The sequence below is a fragment of the Berghia stephanieae genome, chromosome 4, assembly GCF_034508935.2.
Source record: "Berghia stephanieae isolate SIO BIC M18660-M18661 chromosome 4, UCSD_Bste_1.3, whole genome shotgun sequence".
Taxonomy (NCBI): domain Eukaryota; kingdom Metazoa; phylum Mollusca; class Gastropoda; order Nudibranchia; family Aeolidiidae; genus Berghia; species Berghia stephanieae.
Window position 1 is genome coordinate 50,344,358 of NC_088363.1, and position 20,261 is coordinate 50,364,618.

At 34.3% G+C, this 20,261-nt stretch overlaps 1 protein-coding gene across 2 annotated transcripts; it reads left to right on the plus strand.

Annotated features, from left to right (window-relative positions):
* Positions 1 to 4,046: 4,046 nt before the first annotated feature.
* LOC144970761 (fatty acid hydroxylase domain-containing protein 2-like) lies at positions 4,047 to 19,562 on the plus strand. 2 transcript variants are annotated; one of them, XM_078910755.1, is made up of 7 exons: positions 4,047 to 4,181; positions 8,229 to 8,387; positions 10,278 to 10,381; positions 10,944 to 11,065; positions 11,711 to 11,919; positions 13,410 to 13,682; positions 14,393 to 19,562. In XM_078910755.1, exons 2-7 carry the CDS (start codon positions 8,281 to 8,283, stop codon positions 14,556 to 14,558), a joined length of 981 nt encoding a protein of 326 aa, XP_078766881.1. In that variant the 5' UTR covers positions 4,047 to 4,181; positions 8,229 to 8,280; the 3' UTR covers positions 14,559 to 19,562. The 2 variants fall into 2 exon arrangements, with proteins under 2 accessions (XP_078766881.1, XP_078766882.1); XM_078910756.1 differs by lacking the exon at positions 4,047 to 4,181 and adding an exon at positions 5,027 to 5,089.
* Positions 19,563 to 20,261: the final 699 nt, after the last annotated feature.

The following is a 20,261-nucleotide window of genomic DNA, read 5'->3' on the forward strand; positions in this document are numbered from 1 at the left end:
ACACGGTAGAGCCACGCTCTCACCTGCCAGGCGGAGTTGTCGTACCAATAAGGTCGCAGGTTCAAACCCCACCACCGCCGCGAAAAAAAAATAATTTTATTCTCTATTGTCTTCTGGCACTTTTCTACTCACTTCATATCTTGATCGTGAAAATACTAACGAAAGAGTGATAATGGAGAGAGAGGTTATCACAGATTCTAAATTAAATGCCAGTTTCAGACGAGTTTTGTTGGGGCAATGACGACCTTATACTTGGTGAAAATATTATAAACCATTCTGATATAATTTAAAGATGAGAAATCTTCTTTACTTAACAAAAATAATCAATTGCACAATTTAATTCGTTTAAAAAAGCAGATATTTGTCGCCTCTATGCGCTGGTGCGTTGTACTGAAATATCACCACTTGATTATTCTGATTCCGAACATACGGGAAATTAGTTCAAGAATATCGCTGAGTTGAGTCATTGTTGCTTCATACTAGCTCAATTTTTCCGCCACCAATCATCACTCCCCACACCATTACAGATCCATATTCTCGGTTTGTCATTTCACTGATGGTTTCGTCTTTGAAACGGTCTGCTCGACATCGATAGCACGAAGTGTGTTTGTCTCTGGAATCCACTTCAAAAAGCAATTTGGTTCTGTAAACAAAATGACATCCCACCTATTCTAATCCCAGGCCTGGAGTTCACGTGCTCGCCTCAGTCTATCAACTTTGTGCAAAAGTGTTCGCTTTGGTCTGAATTACGGGTTTGTGATATTTCAAAAAATGCTCCCCGAGAGTGAACATTTGGTGCGGCAACTACGTATTAACGATTTTGTGAAATAAATAATATCTGAAATATTTTTGGTGCGTATTTTCAACATGTACCTTTTATATCGACCTGTTTGGCGGTCCGCTGCTGCTTCTCACTTGTGTCACTGAATAATGAGAGTGATAAATCATTTGTATATAGCGCAAATTCCATGAATTCATGCTCTAAAGCGCTTTTATTTAATAAGATATAAATGATCTATAATTATATAAAAGCTCAAGTATTACATACAGGCAGCTATGTCCTATGTACCAATGTTTCCTCTTATGTTGGATAATAACAAATAAAATATGTCAAGTTTCTTTTGTAAATGAATATATAATGGCTGGTCTGATAATATTGTGGGGGTAAAGTGAAATTGAGTCATTCCAAAAAAAAAAAATAATAATAATTATGTCTCTTTTTAAATTTTATACTCATGATGATGATAATGGTAGTGATACCTAACTATAGCTATAATTTATGATTACTAGTAAAAAGCCCGCGATTTCGCGGGGAAAGAACTATTTTCATTCGATATTGCCAGAATCATTTTCTTGATTAGCTTGATTACGATTAGATGCACATTTTAATCGATGTGCTTGTCGTCGCTGCCATGCTTTATTCGGCATGATTTTAGTTTATCAGTCAGGAGATATCAATATCAATAAGTCGCACCACGCTTTACTTGGGAGTGCTTTGCACTACCTTCAATACTTCACAAATTAAAATGGCGGCCGAGAATCAAAACAATGGTCAAATTAGGACATTTTAAACTTTCACAAATCTATCAAGGTTTGTTCTAGAGCTTTTAAAACGCTTTTATATGATGACAAATTGAATAAATAAACGCCTGACAAAAGATCAACGGTGAAAATACAAATTGAATGAATACTGGGGATGTAGGAGCTTTCGGAATGTCTCCCCTTTACTTATGTGAGGTCAAATGAAAATCGGAATGGACGGGAAAAATATCAAGTCCCCGAATCTGTCTACTTTTGGTTTGTTCGGGCTAGAAGCTAGACAGAACCAATTGACAGTTTGCAAAATGTTAACTAAATATTTCCCAGGACAATAATAATCACATCGATGGCATAAAAAACGACAGTAATATCAGCAGTAATATTAGTTGATGTTGTTAATCGGTGAAACTTGTTTAAAAAGTTCTGTAAATCCGAATACCGTCATGTGATCAAGTGAATTATATCACTATGAATGCCACGATTTGCTGAAAAATGCCAATCTGACAGTTCCTAGCAAACACACACCCCTCCCCTCCCCCCCTCCCCCCTTGCTCAGGAATTTCTCTACTTGATGGACACCCCCCCCCCCCCCCCCCCCCCCCCCCCTTTTTTTCTTTCTTCCACGCAACCACATTCCAAAACACACACACACACACACACACACGTATACACCACACACACACACACATACACACACACGCACACACATAAACATACACGCAATGAGAACACACTACTACATAACAACACTGATCACCGCTAAATCAACACAACGGAAGTAAGGACTCTACTGGACAGATAGAGTTGTTAGTGTCTTCGGTAAATTTTTTATGATATCTGTTTGACTTAACGAACTTTCAAACTGAATTTAAATTATAAAAGGAAATCAAGTTATCTGTTTATCTATCTGTAAAAAATACATTTCTATTTTTCAAATCTTTCAGTAGAGTTGTGCGCCGTATCAATTTTTTTATTGACTCAAATAAGCACAATGTTCTCCACAAGGCTATATTTTTTAAAGAAAGGATATTTTGTTCACCGTGATATAATAATTGAGCTTTGAGCTTTATATAGCGCAATATCCACTAAATGTGCTCAAAGCGCTTTACAAGGGGTCCCTGGTCAACAGCAACATTTAACATATAGGACGGGACATGCCGCCTGTTAGGCGATAATACAATTTTTCGGACAAGAACAACGCTGTTGACGGCCAGGTACTCATTTTACACCTGAGTACGGTGAGAGAAAGTGAGTAAAGAGCCTTTTCCAAGGACTCAACTATGCGCCGAGCGCGAGGCTCGAACCCAGGACCTTCCGATCCGAAAGCGAGTGTCATACCACAAGACCACATAGCCGCACAGCTTTTATCTAGAGCAATATCCACTAAACGTGCTCAAAGTGCTTTACACTGTGATATAATAATACTGATTAATTATGAATTTGATACGTTCGTATGCATTTTTTGTATTTTGGTTTTCGGATGTTTATTGGGAACACTTTCAGTGGTTTTAAAGTTTTGAGTTGAGACCCCTAGGGCCTACAGTTTGTATATACATATGCTCATTTTGTCTTGCCTTTTGAAAGAAGATCGTTTAATAAATATTGGAATGAAATCAAGCTACATTCAACCGATTTGTTTCATCTTTTCCCTCATTTTGTTGCTTTCATTTTAGGTCACTTGTTGCATCTTTGCATTCTGTTCTCGAATTCATGGACAGCCACTTCAAATTGTATTCGAGAAATATAACAGTAATGTCTTCTAATACTAATAGGGGGATAATTAATTCCAATAGGTTTTGCTGTGAGATTTTGTCCTCGTCCTGGAGTTATGTGGGTGGAATCCCCCTTAGGGTAGAGGAAAGTTGGCCCTTTACCTTGCTGTCTTCCCCATCGCCCTTTTATCATTAATTCTTTCCATATTCTTGTTCTGGAACTGGAACAGGATTGAGACTATTTAGCTCCCCCTGCCGTTTTTTTTTCTTCTTTTTTCCCCCCTCTCTTTTGGAGGCTAGCTTTGGCGTGAAGCTTACATTTTTGTGTTGTTCCCTTATATATGAATCACATCTACTCACTTTATTTTTCTCTCCAATACATTTCAATACTTATCATTATTTTTTCCTGCGAGCTTCAAGAAGCAACAATATAGATAGTATGAAGTTGACGTCACTCAGATCTTTGTTATTGCTTTGTTTTTGCCATCCGCGTTTATAAGTAATTTTCACTAAACTGTATTAACCAGACTATAAACGCTCAAGGTTACACATAGTCATGTGTGTTGGTCCTTTATACTTCCGGATGACAATGTTGTGAGATTTTTAGCCAGGCGCATACTATCTATTTAACACATACACACACACACACACACACACACACACACACACACACACATTCACGCAGAGAGAGAGAGAGAGAGAGAGAGAGGGGGGGGGGGGGGGGGGGGGGTTCTTTTGTTGTTTTTTTTCACTCGACCAAACCGACCAATCGAGAGACAGAAGACCGGAAGGAACACATTATACGGAAACACCAACCCGTCAGTAGTCAGTAGTCAGTTGTCAGTGAGTGTAAACTAAACAGTTTGGGGTGTATGGTCAGTCAACTACGTCGCTGAGCAAGCACTACACAAGTACCATTATTCTTTGAAGGTAATAACTTAAAAACCTTTTCATGAGTTTTTATTTTGGTACATGGATAACGTCATAAAGCAAAGTTAGTATTGAAATGAGACAAAGATCCATGTCGTAATACCGAGGCGCACGTAATACTCCCCCAATCATGACCATGGGGTCAAAGTCCACGGACAATTTATTCAACCTGCACAGTTAGTGTCAGTCGTTTTTTATCTTATTGGATTTGAATTTGTCACTTTTTACATTATCTGAAAGTTTACCTAGTACCCTGACCTAATATGGATATCTGATAGGATGTCAATTATAATGTTAGACTAGAATCCCAATCGAGAAGCCTTCCGAAAGCTCCTACCTACAGCCTACAACATTCTACATCCCCAGTAACTTGGTAACAGTATTCTGGTTCTAGATAGGGGGGGGGGGGGGGGGGGGGGCTTTTTTTATAATGTTCTAGTTCTTCGTAGGTCTTCTTCTTAGTCAAGTCAATCCATGTTCTCATGTAAACTTAAAATAATTGTTTGTTAGAATTGTTAATAGAGAAGTAGAAGAAAGGACGAGAGACACTATAAACTAACTGTGGAGGGTTATGAATGACAAACTGTACTACTGTTGGTGTGTTAGTGTTGGTGACTTGTTATTGACAGTGACAGACGATGGCTTTATTACTTTGTTTATATATTGATTTTTGCATTTTTTTCACGGTTGGATTAACTTATCCTCCTAGCGTTTATTATCAACCATACATTTCTAGCTGGGTTCCTCATTCGTGCGTCACAGATTATTGATTTAATCTCAATAATTGGTCAGGGGCCAAGCTGCTTTACTACGCCATAAGACTTGCGATAAATCTCCATTTTTATGTAACACAGTTTGTAAACAACCGCACAGTAGTTGCATCATTATCATATGATACTGTAGTACAAGTAAAATATCAAGTCATTTATCTTTTATATTCAACATGTTGGTTATTTTTATGGTTATGATTTGATTGATGGATGATCATACCAATTTTGCCTCTGTGTCATTACAACATTTCAACAAGATAAAAACTCTATAATTTATTCTAAATTCCAAGGACTTCATATTTTAATGAGAGTGTACTTCTAGACATGTCAAACGAGCTGGTCTTTTATTTATTTATTTTTTTAAAAAGTATATTGTGTCGGGGAATAAATATTTATTTTTTATTCTCAGATATATCAGCAGCTCATTTTGTTAGTATAGAGATACCACTCACTAATACCAATTTTGAAACCTGGTCTCTCAACTCAAGGGATTTTTAGCTTAAAACAAAATTTTGTTCATCTTTCTTATCTTATGAGAGCATTTATTATGTATTTTATATTTATATATATATTTTTTTAAATGAAAGATTGTGAGGTTGATCTATCTGTTTGCTTTCCTCATTGATATCCATTAATGTTTTATTATTTAAACCATTCTTGTATCTCTGGGCCATATATTGTCAAATTGAAGCAAATTATGCTGATATTGATTGATTGTATTATTGGTGAAGAAAAAATAAAGTTTGCTAAGGAACTTTCGAGAAGTTTGTTTAATATTTGTTAATATTTTTTCTAATATTTACACGGGAGGCATGCTTAGTTTTTGTTCTTATTTTTCTAGTGTTTAATTGGAAAGTATGGTTTTGCTATTCTTATATATTACCTTATTGATTGAATTGAGTTATTTCTATTAATCTACTTGCTCTACTTTTTCATTTTAAATGTGTAGTAGCAGTGGATAGACATGATTTTTTTTTTTTTTGTCCTTAAATCAAGAATCAGCTCATTTGTTTTTCCAACATTAAGAATAAGAAAAATACAATGCTCTTCACAACAGGTAGTAAGCCTGGTGCAATTCCATAATTGATTTCCTTTTTTCTGTGTTCCTACGGAACCAACAGCTGGAAATGATACCAATATTGTTCCAAAACTAAAGGATTTCTAATTTGTGTTGGGCTTCATCAACCAAATATCAGATCATGGAAAAAAAAACAAAAAAAAAAAAACAACAAACAAACATGTATTGCAGGGAAAATTCAGGGCTGAGAATCTTCCGCCTAAAGGCGAATTTCCGCCTAAATGGTAGTTTATCTCCGCCCATCCCATCACATTTCCTCCTTTTTCAAATTTGCCGTGTAAAACATTTTCCTCAAAACCACAAAATCACCATTATGTCTTATGTCATATTTTGACACCTGTGCTCAGTCTCGTGAAATTTGGTGATGGTCCCGTTTTTATGACGTTGAGCCAGACAGTACGGCACCAGATGTCACAATTGACACAGAAGACCAGTAGTGTTCTTTGATTAGTTAGTTGATGGTGGAAGGGAAAGTAGATGGACAAATGGGTCTGGATTTTTTTCCCCTGTTGTAGGTACCTATTGTCTTTTTAATCTCTCTCTCTCTCTCTCTCTCTCTCTCTCTCTCTCTCTCTCTCTCTCTCTCTCTCTCCCTCTCTCTCTCTCTCTCTCTCTCTCTCTTCTCTGTGTGTGTGTGTGTGTGTGTGTTGATTAGAGTCATTTCATTTAATTGAAAGGGGAAGGGCAGATTTTTTTCCCCTTTGCCTTTCTCTCTATTTCTCTTTTCTTCTTTATTATTTTTTTTTTGATATAGAATTCAAAAGGTCAATACATAAGTTATTCTGGTAAAGTAGTCTCTCCTCCTCTCCCCCCTCCCCCCCCCCCCCCCCTATCTCTCTCTCTTTCTTTCGCAACTATCCATGAAATCATCTGGTATATAGAGATGATATATTAGAACAAAGCAATGGCGATTGGCTTAGTTTAATCTTTTTTCTTTTTACCTTTGGACTATGGCTTTAAATTTGAGAGATTCTTGGGTTGTATTTATAAGCTGAATAACTACTAGGTTTCTTTGCTTGTGTTTCATCGATAGACCGAGGTATTATCATCACTGAATAAAAAAACACTCACCAAAACCACTACATCAACATCTACACACTACACTACAAATACCACTCATCCTACCACATACTACACAACTACACCACATCATCACCCTACTACCACTACTACAACCACCATCATATCACCCACACCACTACTACTACAATCATCACCACATATCATCCCACCACCACTACCACAACTACCCCACACATCATCATTCCTACCACAACTACCACAACTTCCACCACATCATCATTCCTACCACAACTACTACTACAACCACCACCACATCATCAACCCTACTTCCACTACTTCAACCGCCACCACATCATCATCCCTACCACCAGTACTATTACCACCACCACCACATCATCAACCCTACTACCACTACTTCAACCACCACCACATAATCATCCCTACCACCACTACTATTACCACCACCATCACACCATCATCCCTACCACCACTACTACTACAACCACCACCACACCATCATCCCTACCATCTCTACTACTACAACCACCACCACACCATCAATCCTACAACCACTACTACAACCACCACCTCATCATCATCCCTACCACTACTACAACTACAACCGCCATCCTTACAACCACCACTACTACAACCACAACATCATCCCTACCACTACTACTACAATTACCACCACATCATCATTCCTACCACAGCTACTAAAACCACCACCACACAATCATCCATACTACTACTACAATCACTACCTCATCATCCCTACCACTGTTATTCCTACAACCACCAAATGTTGTAATTACACTTTCAACTTTTGAAATTCCACTGAGTTGTGTCAGAAATTGCTGCAAGACAAATTTTGGATCGCATCTCAGTAAATTTTAGTGAAATTCAAATTTATAGGTTATGGTCGCATGAATGGGTCATGATCTTCACGATGAAAAATTTCCTCCTTTTTTGTGACCAGTCATTCTCACCCCTGAAAATTAAAACCGACCTTGGGTACACCTAGTCACGTCACATATACCCATACATACCATAAGTAGTGGAACTAGTGGCTTTTACTCTTACAATGGCAGTGCATGCTGATTTGTTGATCACAAAGCATGGGTTGAACTGCTCTATGTCTCTGTATGGTATTTAATTTTATTTTATGAATTTCAGATCTACCTCAGAAGTAAGGAGAGAAAGAGAGAGAGAATAAAAAAGTTTCATCATGTTAGTTGTGCGGCTGACACAACTGTTTGACTCCCTCAAACAAACCCTCTTCATTGTTGGGTCAGGGCTGCTCATCTTCCTTGCCGTCAGAAACTCATTAGTATGGTGAGTATCCAAGTCAGTTTCATATTAGTAAGCAGTACAAAATGCATGTAATTAAGGATATTTCAATGCCAATGAGAATAATTTACTTTTCAATTGGGTTTGATATTTTCCCCCTCAACGTTCACTTCATAATGAAAATAAATTTTCACTGCCGAAATTCTCATTTTAGTTATAGGATTTTTTGTAAAAACAAAAGCACTTATTGACGAATTTAATCTGTGGTCCATGTACTTAAAATATCATTTACCCTGGTGTACCATATAATTTGAAATAAAAACCATCTTTTTGGATGTTATCCTCGTTTTGAATTTCACACCTTATAAAATTCAATCAAAGAAGTCTCATGCAAGCAGTTTAAGTTAGATGTAGATCAAATTCTTTCCTTTGTGCATCGACTAAAATGGTTTTGAGTTGTCTTTTATGTGTCTGTGTGTGTGTGTTCTTTTTAAAGTGGAACATCCACTATGTTATTTGTGTGATTAAATAATATGAAGTCAATGTGTTTGTTGGAGTTTCAGTTTCTGTTTCCTTAAGCCTGGGGAAGGGAAACTGTTTTACATTGATACCGGTGTGGTTTATGTTTTGATTTATAGATAATTAGGGATTAGGGAAGAATTTATATTATAATTGATTGGCTGGCAGATGAACTGACGGACAGATAGGCCAAATAATATGGTACAGTTTTTTCTTCTCTCTCTCAGAATTTTGATTTTATTTTATTATTTATTATACTTTTTTTTTCTTTCTCTTTCTTGTTTTTTTTTTATCCTTAAATTTTGTATATATGATATGGGACCTATGCATCACATTAATTAAAGTCTAGTTTCAGTAATGAAATAATGTTTACAAGCTGTCAAACCGACTCATCAATCACAGCCACAGAACTTAATTGCCTCACCTGGTTTGACGAATGATATGTCAGAAGTATTTTTCTAAATTACACAATGTGTCATCAAATTGTTATTATTATTTTTAATTCTAGAATTAATTAGTAATGAAGAATGTGCTTTTTATTTGAATGTGACATACTAAATCACTGCAGCTTTATCTACTCAGATAAAGTTAACTTTTTGGATGAAACCGTTGATCTGGGTGGGGTTCTTGACCTCCCATAGTGGGCAGGGAGGTACTTACGGTATCTTCTGTACCCCTATATCTGTTTTCCAACATGCTTACTGTCTTTGTCTTGGAATGAGATTACATGGTTTTGTCCTGGCCCTGGTTGGGAGGGAAACAGTCAAATGTGTATTTAGAGTTTTAGGAGATGATATTGTTTGTCTTGCTAATTATCTCTGTTATTCAGTGCATTATTTTTTCGTTCTACATATATATGATTTGTAAACATTTTAGTGTATTCCTCTTAGTGGGGACATGTGCTTGTGCCAGGATGAGACATTTGTGATCTCAAATTAAGTACACTGATTGTGTGCTCTTAGAATCTACATCTGTTCCCTATTTGAACCAATTCCTCTTTGTCTTATTTTTTTCTTAGGTGCTTTTATTGTATTTCTAGAACTTTTGACTATCCCATTTTCTTCCTTTTTATTGGCACTTTTTTTTATTATTTGGTCCTATGACCTGCCATTTTATTTTGAAAGTTAAAAATAAATATTAAAAAAAAAAAATTAAACAATTCATTTACATTTCAGCTAAATATTGCCAGATTTGAAATTATGTCCGCTCGTCAGTTCCTTTATTTTACAAACTTCTTGTGGAGTATGCGTCTGAATTGAGCTACTTTATATCTATGATACAATATTTGATGTTGAATGTTTATTTGATGAGGGATGAGAATATTTATTTATGGGCATCAACCGTTGGTAGGAGGAGGAAAAAAAGAAAGATATCTTACTTGCATTAACTCGTCATTTATATTTCTATATTTCACAGGCATATGCAACAGTTCTGGGGCGCCTCTGGCGATTTTTGGCAGCTCCAATGGGCCAATCTTTATAACTTTTTCGGTGGAAATGAATTTGCCATCTCCATCATTGGTAAGTGGATCATGCAGATATTAGGTTTTCAGTGTGGTAGTGATCTCCAAAAGGCTTGGTTTTTGGTAAGCAACATAATTTGGCATTTAAAGCAGAAAAAAATTATTTAGTTCCAAAGAAAATATAGATTTGTTTTTGTAAAAGAACCAATACAACCTCCTTCTCTCTCATCTTGGATTGGAACCCCTCTTCTTTTCTAGATTTTATTCCTTTATGGTTTAGTGATGGTTACAAAGGTAATAATGACCTAACTGAGAGTCATGAAATGTTTATTGCATATATCCATAAAATTTCACAAGAAAGACTTTCAATAGAATTATGGTCCCAACTAATTTTTGTTACTTACTTTTATTTATTTGATTATTATTCTTTTTTTAATTTAGTTTTTTAGTTTTGGTTAAATTTTCCAAGTGTAACTCTCACCCTCCACCCTTCCACATTCAGAAGAAGATTATTTTTTTTTCTCTTGGTATGTCTGACTATTTTTTGTTGATGATACAATGCCACTTTATTATGTTTGTAATTTATAACAATTTTTTTCTTTTCTTTTCTTTTTTTTCAGGCTCTTTCCTTCTTACCTTTTCCGTGTTCTGGCTTGGCAACCTTTTCTTGATTATCCTGGATTTGACACAATGGCCATCCTTTCTGCTCAAGTACAAAATACAGCCAGATAAAAATGCACCGGTAGGATTTCTAAAGTAGAAAATTGTTAAAATATGAAATTCTTTGAAAGTATTGAAGGAAAAAAAAGTCTGATTTAGTATTTAGATTGCTCTCGCATTCATCAGTTTTGCCATTTGAACGCTTTTGATTTTGCAACATTCTGATATTATTGACAACTTACCCAGGCAAAAATTGTTGGTGCACTGATTAGTCCATCTCCTTATGACCAGAAGGTTATGGATTCAAATCCTGGTGTCTTCACTATGTTTTTTTAAGTAAAAACTCTTGTTCCGTATAGGTTTATCACAAATGAACTTTAAGATTGAGATGCTGCCTTCAAAGTAACAGTTTGATAACCTAATATGTTGAATGGGCCTTTTACTTTTAACTTAATTATTGTTAAAGCTATACACTGGCACATGATTTCCTTTACCCCATTGTCATTAAGAAAGTAAGAAATATTAATAGATTTTTTGGCAATGAAATTGTGTGATTGTACTTAGAGCCATCTTCAAGCGACCACAATAAAATGTCAGCAGTTAACATAATAACTATTAATAAAGTGATTTGTATTGGTGGACTTTTTTATTTGTAAATTGTTGTCCTTGAAATAAGTATAATAGTTGTTTGCCCATTATTTATACTGCATTTTGTTAATCCTACCAGTTGTCCAGGAATGATTTGATGAAGGCCATCAAGCAGGTTCTATTCAACCAAATTGTGGTTGGCACCCCTTTCTCCTTTGGCGTGTACTTTGCTTACAAATGGCGTGGTTGCCCCATCTCACCCGATGACCTCCCGACCTTTCAGTGGGCTGTTTTTGAAGTCACCATCTATGTCCTGGTTGAAGAGCTCTTCTTTTACTATTCCCACAGGTAAGCTGCCTATTAATATTAATGATATAAAAATAACAAATCAATTTATTGACCTTTTCCCAGTTATTTAGATGCTTTGTCTATACGTGTTTTTGTTTGTTTTTAGGGATTTTGCCGCAATTGTTACACCTTTCGTACATCTTGGTGCCGGTAAAAGAGGTATTGAATAGTTGAAATATTTAGACTACAGTGAAACGGTACCTCAAAGCACTACAGACTTATCAGAACCAGTGACGAGCTGAGCTCTAGCCCTTCAGTCTCAGCACTAAAGACAAAAACAAGGGAGACTAATTGAAGCAGAGACCAGAAATAAGTCAGATAATCTAGTTTGAGACCATCTATTTCACACACGAGTACAGGACACAAGAATGCTTAAATTTTATATGATATGATTTATACCAAACTTTGATTTAGTTAGAATATTTGGTATTGAGAGGCAGTTAGCTTTTACCATGCTAATTAAGAGTTCACACATATAATCCCAGGTTGTGTATATATCAAATTTTCACAGTCCCTCTGGAGAATCATGTCTTTTGAGGTGTATAAAGCTTATTTTGTAATCTACCATGTCAATCTGGTGTTATGCAGATATGCCTACTGACCCACATTTTGTGTAACAATTCTGTTTCCGTGTCCTTAATCCCCAATACTGCAGAAGCAAGATAATATTCTGCACGTTTGCTAATGGTTGTGGTGAGGACTGCAGAGGTTGGCCATAATATTATTGTAATAATACTGAAGAAAAAAAACAACAATTTATTCTCCCCCCCCCCCCTCAAAAAACAAAAACAAAAAAAACCTATTGCCGCAGGAGCATACAATTGCATTGCAACACATGTTTAGAGGATTCCTCATTTTTGGTCATCGTTCCTCATTTTCATGTTTCTAATTCGTCATAGCTGTGTATTAGGGTAGGAATATCTTTATTATTTTTAAATTAAAAAGATGAAGAAAATCGAGTTTAAAATCAAAATAATCAGAACAACAAAGAAATTTAAGGTTTTTGATGTTAAAGAAAGAAAACTCAGTCTACTCAATTAGATTTATATTAATTTTATGTATATAGGTTCGGCTTAGAATGACACGTTAAAACAAAAATAATAAGCCAAATTTTAGCTTTCTCATGAAACCCTGGTGATCAATTTTCAGCTGTGATATAGTAAAACCCAGTTGCTTATTTGAAATTATGGTTATCTTTTTATTATATATTATAGGGGACAGCATAGCTCAGTGGTACAGTCTTTACTTCATACCCAAAAGTAAAGGTACCGAATTCAAATACCCGCTGCGCTGTGTGGCAAGTCACTTTGCCCTAGCTCCATTTTGCGGCGCTGCACTGCGGCTGATACCTGGGTTAACTTGGAATAGACCCTAAAGACAAAATTCCCCAATGGGATGAATCAAGGGAATATTATTGTATTATTTACTTTTTGTGTGTGTGTGTGTGTGTTAATGTCTCTGTATTTCTATTTTTACCAATTGATTATCAGGTTATTCCACCACCCAAAAATTTACAAGTATGTCCACAAGCGTCACCACGAATGGACAGCCTCTATTGGTCTTGTCGCACTGTACGCCCATCCCCTGGAGCACATCTTTTCAAATATCCTGCCCCCTGCTGTCGGGCCTCTTCTCATGGGCGGCCATTTGGCCACAGCCTGGATGTGGTGGGCCATTGCCATCCTCAGCACCATCGTATCCCATTGTGGTTATCACTTCCCCTTCTTCCCATCTCCTGAGGCTCATGACTTCCATCACCTCAAGTAAGTTAGCACGATTCTTTGTAAGTTAAGGTCAATTAATTTTAGATATAATTTTTCTCCTTCTTGTGCAAGAACTCTAATGAAAGATTTGAAGTCTTCTGTTTTCTATTTTCTACTTAGGGCTGACTTCCAATGTTGTTAAGTTGTATTGTATATACATTTTAAAAATAAAGATAGTTTAACTGTCTGTAAGAGAGGCAATCAACGGTATAACAGAATGACTCTCTCATGCTGACATGAATGGACAATCAACAGTTTAACAAGAGAGTTTAATGGTTTTGTTATTGCATACTCAGTATCATACTGATAGTCTTATTTTAAGAGGAAGTCAGATAAAAACTTACTAATTTCGTTTTTCTTTAATTGTTGGCTTTGTAGTCTAGCATTATGACACTTCCCTTGTGACCTGTCAGGCCTGAATTTGAGTGTCATTGTAGGTGACACATAGTTAAGTCTTTGGATTAGACTCTTTTACTCACATTTTCTCACCACACTCAGATATAGAATAAGTACCTGACTGTTAACACCATTGTCACTGTTGAAACATTCTTGTAATAGTGCCTTAAGCCAGCATGTCTCTTTGATATTTCGTGAATTTGCGGCGTAGAAAAGCTCACATTTTAAATCAAAATTCTTGAATTATGTCTCAGGGAGCATGAAATTTAATTGATATAATCTTGAAAAATTATATATCCTTCCTTCTTTATCAGATTCAACCAGAATTATGGCGTGCTTGGAATCTTGGACCGTCTCCATGGCACCGACACCCAATTCCGCAACTCTGTGGCCTACAAACGTCATTTCATGCTCCTCTCTACCATTCCTGTCACCCAGCAGTTTCCTGATCAGACCAAAAGGAAACAGGGGAAGGAATAAATGTTACCAGACCAGGCTTGTCAACTGTTGGAAGGAAATAATGCACCATTTTCCTATTTATTTATTTAATTATTTATAATTATTTTTTATTTTTTTTATTAAAACGTTTTTTGTTTGTTTTTTGTTTAAGTTTTAGAAACCTCTGCAATATAATTTTAGGAGTTGTGACTATTATTCCTGGTTTTGAAAATGACTTAATCTGCCGCAGCACATAAATCAGATGTTTTTTTAGTCAGGTCTTAGTGATTTAATAATATTTTTTTAAGGAATTACTTATTGCTGGTGTATTTTTTCCAAATTAAATCTGGTTACTTTATGCAGAGATTTACTTCATTTTTCATTCACTGTAATACAATTTTCTTTTCTTTTCTTTATAATTAAGATGAACATAAATTTTTCCTTTTTCTTTTTGTTCAAGATTTTTTTCTTTCACATCACACTATCCATTTTGGCCCGTTGAATATTTTGGAAGAATTATCCTGATTTATGTGAAATAACTTTCAGTAAGATGATACTGAATTTAACAACCTATCCTCATCGACCATAATTATTTTTTTCTTTACATTGTTTTTCTATATTTCTTTTCTTTTTTCATTCTCTCGAATGTTTGATCCAAGTTGTCTCAGAAAAGAATAGAGTTTCTTTTTTAGTTTACTATTTTATTTTTAAGATTATTATTTTATTATTAATTCTCTTTTTAAAATATTTATTATTGTTTGTCAAACAAGTAATACAACATCTTTACCCTGCAAGGTCCAGATTTATATATGACTGTACCTAAGTGTCATGTTTAATAAATTGTTCAATGAAAAACTTGACAAGCCTGATGTAATATTTAAAGCACTATCAATGCATTCGCTGATTGATAATATTTAATGTTTCTTTCGTCTTTCCACATATAGATCTGACATAATTTTGAACTGCCATTTTTTTGTGAGTCTCCTGCATTAATTGCAATCTCTGAGGGATGTCCTTCAACAGTTATAAGGGGTTGAGGGATAATTTTGATATGAAACCATGTCTTATTAATCAAACGTTCCATAGAGGAGATTGATGAAATAAAAATTGCTTAAACCAAATCCATTTATGGTTAATTAAAGTGTTATTTCTATAACCGTTTGTGATCTTATATAATGAACAGTTGGTTTAGAAGTGTTTTTGAAGTATTTGTTTGATTGAATTTTTTTCCGTTTTATTTTGCAGTGCACTTGATTGGAGGATGGGCATATTTTTCCATTTCCAGTTGCCCGTGTTCTGATCATTTTTTTTACATTCAGGTTTTTCATTACTTAGAAAATATACCATTTTTAAAAATTCAAGATTTCATTTCTGTTACGGTATTTGTAATCGAATTGCAACCTGGGGTTTAGTGGACCAATAATATCCAGTCTTTGAGAAATTCTGGATTATTTTTGAATTAATAGATTGTAGTATTATGTTTCTACATTTGTTTGGTTTAGAAAATGAGTTGGGATGGCTTAGTCAGTTATATTAGATTGTGCTTGGTTGTGATAATTTAATATTAATTTATTCCAATACCCAAAGCATTTAAATTTTATAATATAGAGTTTAGTCATCATTTCCACTTAACATAATAATTAAATTGGCAGTATAAGTTCTCTAAATAAATCTTTCAGCCACGTGAATGGTTTTGTTGGTAGAATAACAAGGATCAGATTGATCTTTACTTTCGACTTTAAAATCTTAATTTATGAAGAGATTTAGAAACACATGAAATTATTTTTTTCCCTTTTTTACAAACTTTTATGTCAAACATTAGAATCAAATGAGCAAAGAAGCTTAGATGATGTAGGTCACTTTCTCTCCCATTAGACTAAATGATATAACTTTTGAGGTTTTTTTATTTTATAAAACAAACTAATAAGAAATAATAATTGTTAAAAATTAACTGCCAATGTTTGTTTTTTTGCTTTTTTTTCATCTCTCATTTTATATGTTTTATCAATGATTTTCAATTTAAATATCATAAAATGTGAAGGGTAAAATGATCTGAGACATTGAGATTACCACACCGGTGTTTAATTTTTGTTTTTGGTAAAAATTCTATTTTTTTTTTATTGTTTGCAGTCCGATTGTTAATAACAGTCAAATGAGCTGCTGAAAGGGAAATAGTCTGAGGAAATGGTTAACCTTTCAATGCCAAGACTGAATAACTTTCCCATCATAATTTCTATCAGTATTCATCTGATTATTATCGAAGAGTAAAATTAAACTTTGTTTTTAGACCTGTTTCCTCATGGATTCAGCTCACAGCATTTGTGAATAGAAGACACCAAAATCAAGAACTGATATGTTGACTTGACAGATATGTTTCTTGTCAACCAGATGGAAGTTAAAAATTACATTGGATTTTTCACAGGGAAAGAAATAATTTACTCTCTTCAATGCTAATTTTATGGCAAATCCTTTAAATTCAAAATTGTAGACTGTAAACTTCTAAAATTTGCTGCATACTGTGGTCACAGTGTGTTACTAAAAATAGCATAGTTTGAACCTGGTTCACAGATAGTAGTGTCTTGTTTCTCTCGACTGGGTATGATATAGATAAAATTATGTTTGTCTTCTGCGAAATGCCATCTAAAATCATAATTAAAATTAATGCCCTCACCAGGTGTATTTCAGCTGTCTGCTGACAGGTTACTTGACCTTTAGATTAGTCTAGGGATGTGTTAAATTGCACAATCCATCTAACGTCTTGAATAAGGGAAAAGAAAAAAAAGTCTCAAAATAATTGACTTTGTTTATAGAATTTGAGTGTCACGTAAGTGTGTGGAATTCATTTTGTTGATGCCATTTTTATAATTAATAAAATGATTTTGAAGGTGATGGTTCTATCCCAGATTTTAAAATATTTTAGTCAATAAAATCACAGAATATAAATGTGTTTATCATTGAGATCATAATCCTTATTATTTTTTCAAAACAAGGTAGATCAGTTTGATGATATCTTCTGTTGTGCCAGCTCTGTTACGATTCCATATCCATTTATTTAACATTTTTTTACTCTTAAGAATGTATAAAATATTGGCCTACATAATATGTTTCTTTTTAATTTCAAGATGCAGCCAGACCTGCCATTCGGTGAATTTTGTATTTTCCTTCAAATTTGAATTCTTATACTAAAAGCACGGAGAAATTAATTGAAATATTCTTATTTTACCGACAAATAAATATTATGGTATAGACACTTTTCCTTTTTAGAACACAATATTTCTATTCTAAGGCATATTGGAATGGTTCTCCATTGGGGTGGAAATATGGCAGTATAAGTATTTATAGATAGTTGTAGGTCTGGGTTATTTCCCCTCATTCACCTTCCCTGTCCCAACTGAAGTTAAAATTTATTTTTATTTTTTCTTCTTTTCTTTTTTTTCGAAAGGAAAATACTAATTCTGTTTCAGGTCCGCATTCTTTTTTTGCTCTGTAAATTTCTGTTCAATTTTGTTTTTTACTTTTCATTGCTAAGATGCAATGATGTCTTTCTTGTAAAAAGTATGGAGTTGCTGTCAGTATAAAAACTGCCCAAATTTTTACAAAAACTTAACCGGTTCAATTCTTTAGGAAGTATATGAGTCATTGTTTATTCCAATGTATGATTACCGCTGTGGATGTTTATCAACCATTGATTTTATTTTTGAAATTGAAAATTAATTGATGCCAAGTAATAAAAACATTTTATATATTTTATTTTTTTTTGTAATGGATTATGATTTGTTTTGCTAATGTTGAGAAGTTGATATCGGAGAATACCCTGCCATTTCCTACAATTGTATGTACACACTGATAACGCAGAAACAAGTATGGATACAATTGCGTTATGAATGTTTTTCATTTATTGAAGGAATGAATAAGATGAACACTCCCAGAGTTTTTTTTACTAGATTTTATTTCCAATATCCCTTATTTCTGCATGCATTATGTATAGTATTTATTATTCCATTCTACGGGCATGGTTTGTTTTCTATTTAGATTAAGCTGGATGGGGTTCCTGACCTCCCATAGTGGGTAGGGGGGTACATACTGTGTCTTCTATCCCCTTATATCTGTTTTCCAACATGCTTTCTGTCTTTGTCTTAGAATGAGATTGCTTGTTTTGTCCTGGCCCTGGTCGGAGTCCCTGCTGGGAGGGAAACAGTCAAATGCATAGTTATTGTTTTGGGAGATGATATTTTTTTCCTTGTAAATCATCTCTCTGTTATGTATTATTATATTTGTTATTTTGAATGTATAATGTAAGCATTTGAGTGTAATCCTCTTTGTTGGATTTTGTGCTTGTGTTCGGATGAGACTTGTAGGTGATCTCAAACTAAGTATATTGGTGATATGCTCTTGGAATCCCTATTTGTTCCCAGTTCGGGTGCTTTAATTGTAATTCTAGAACTTTGTACTATCCCATTTTCTTCCTTTTTACTGGAGCTGATATAGCCTAAATGTGTTGCAAACACCGTAAAACCCTTAAAAACATAAAACATATTTAGATTAAAGAAGATTAATAGTTTTTTTTCTTCTTATTTCCCCCCCTGTATTTGCATAAATGTGAATTTTGGCTCCAGTATACACAGTTCTCTGACTCCACTTAGATGGATTTTGGTATTTTATTTTTGCCGTATAAAATATAGACTCATTGCAAGTGTTACACGTGTTCACAAAACATTTGAATCAAATTTTCAATTTAAAAAAAAAGATGTCTGTACATCCCCTCCCCCCCCCCCCCCCCCCGCTTCCCTTTAACTCATGTTTTTCAATTCCCACTTATGTGTATAAATAAACTGATCAGATGAATGTTCTAGTAGAGATCTGTCTTCGAATCGCTGTCGTCCGTTGTCCGTAAACGTATCTCGAAAGCTGCTAAAAATATAAATAAAACAAAAAACAAACAAACAAAGAAAATAATAAAAAAGAAATGACACGTTTGTTGCATGCTAATGTTGTATTCTGAATGTGTGTGATAATAATTAGACATTGGTCGTTAGTTGCTGATAAGTTTAGCTCGAAATGATTGTTTAGAGATTTTATATTTCAGAGGTGCCAACTTTGATATTAAATTATGTTTTATAAAAGTAAAAAGTATTTAAATGTGGCTCAGTTAACCGACCATTCTCGTTCCATGCATGGTATTTCCAGCTGTCTTATGAAGGTCTTGAATTTGATACATGCATTACTTAAAACTTCCATGCCTTTTAGTATTTTAGTTCATGACTCAGAAGTGTCAAAAGTGGCATTATATTAAACTCGCACTTGCTTTAAATTTCAAACTGATAAAACTCAGGAATTTAAACTGTTAAATCTCAAGGCAATCTCTAATTTTAAAATACATACCATCATCATCATCAACTAGTGGTTGTTCATATATCATTTTAACTGATTATTGTGTACGTCAATTAAGTTCTATGAATGTTTAATTTTCCTCCAAAAAAAGACATCATCAGGAGAGGGCATTAGAAGTAAATTGGTACCTCTGATCTATATAATATTTTATATATATATATATATATATATATATATATATATATATATATATATATATATATATATATATATATATATATAATATACATAAACAGAATAAGTAACCACGATATGACTGATATGTTGTAATAATATAATAAAGAGCTTTCATTAACACCTATTGATTTGTCTTTGGTTTTCATCATTGATTTAATCAAAATAAAAGAATCCTGG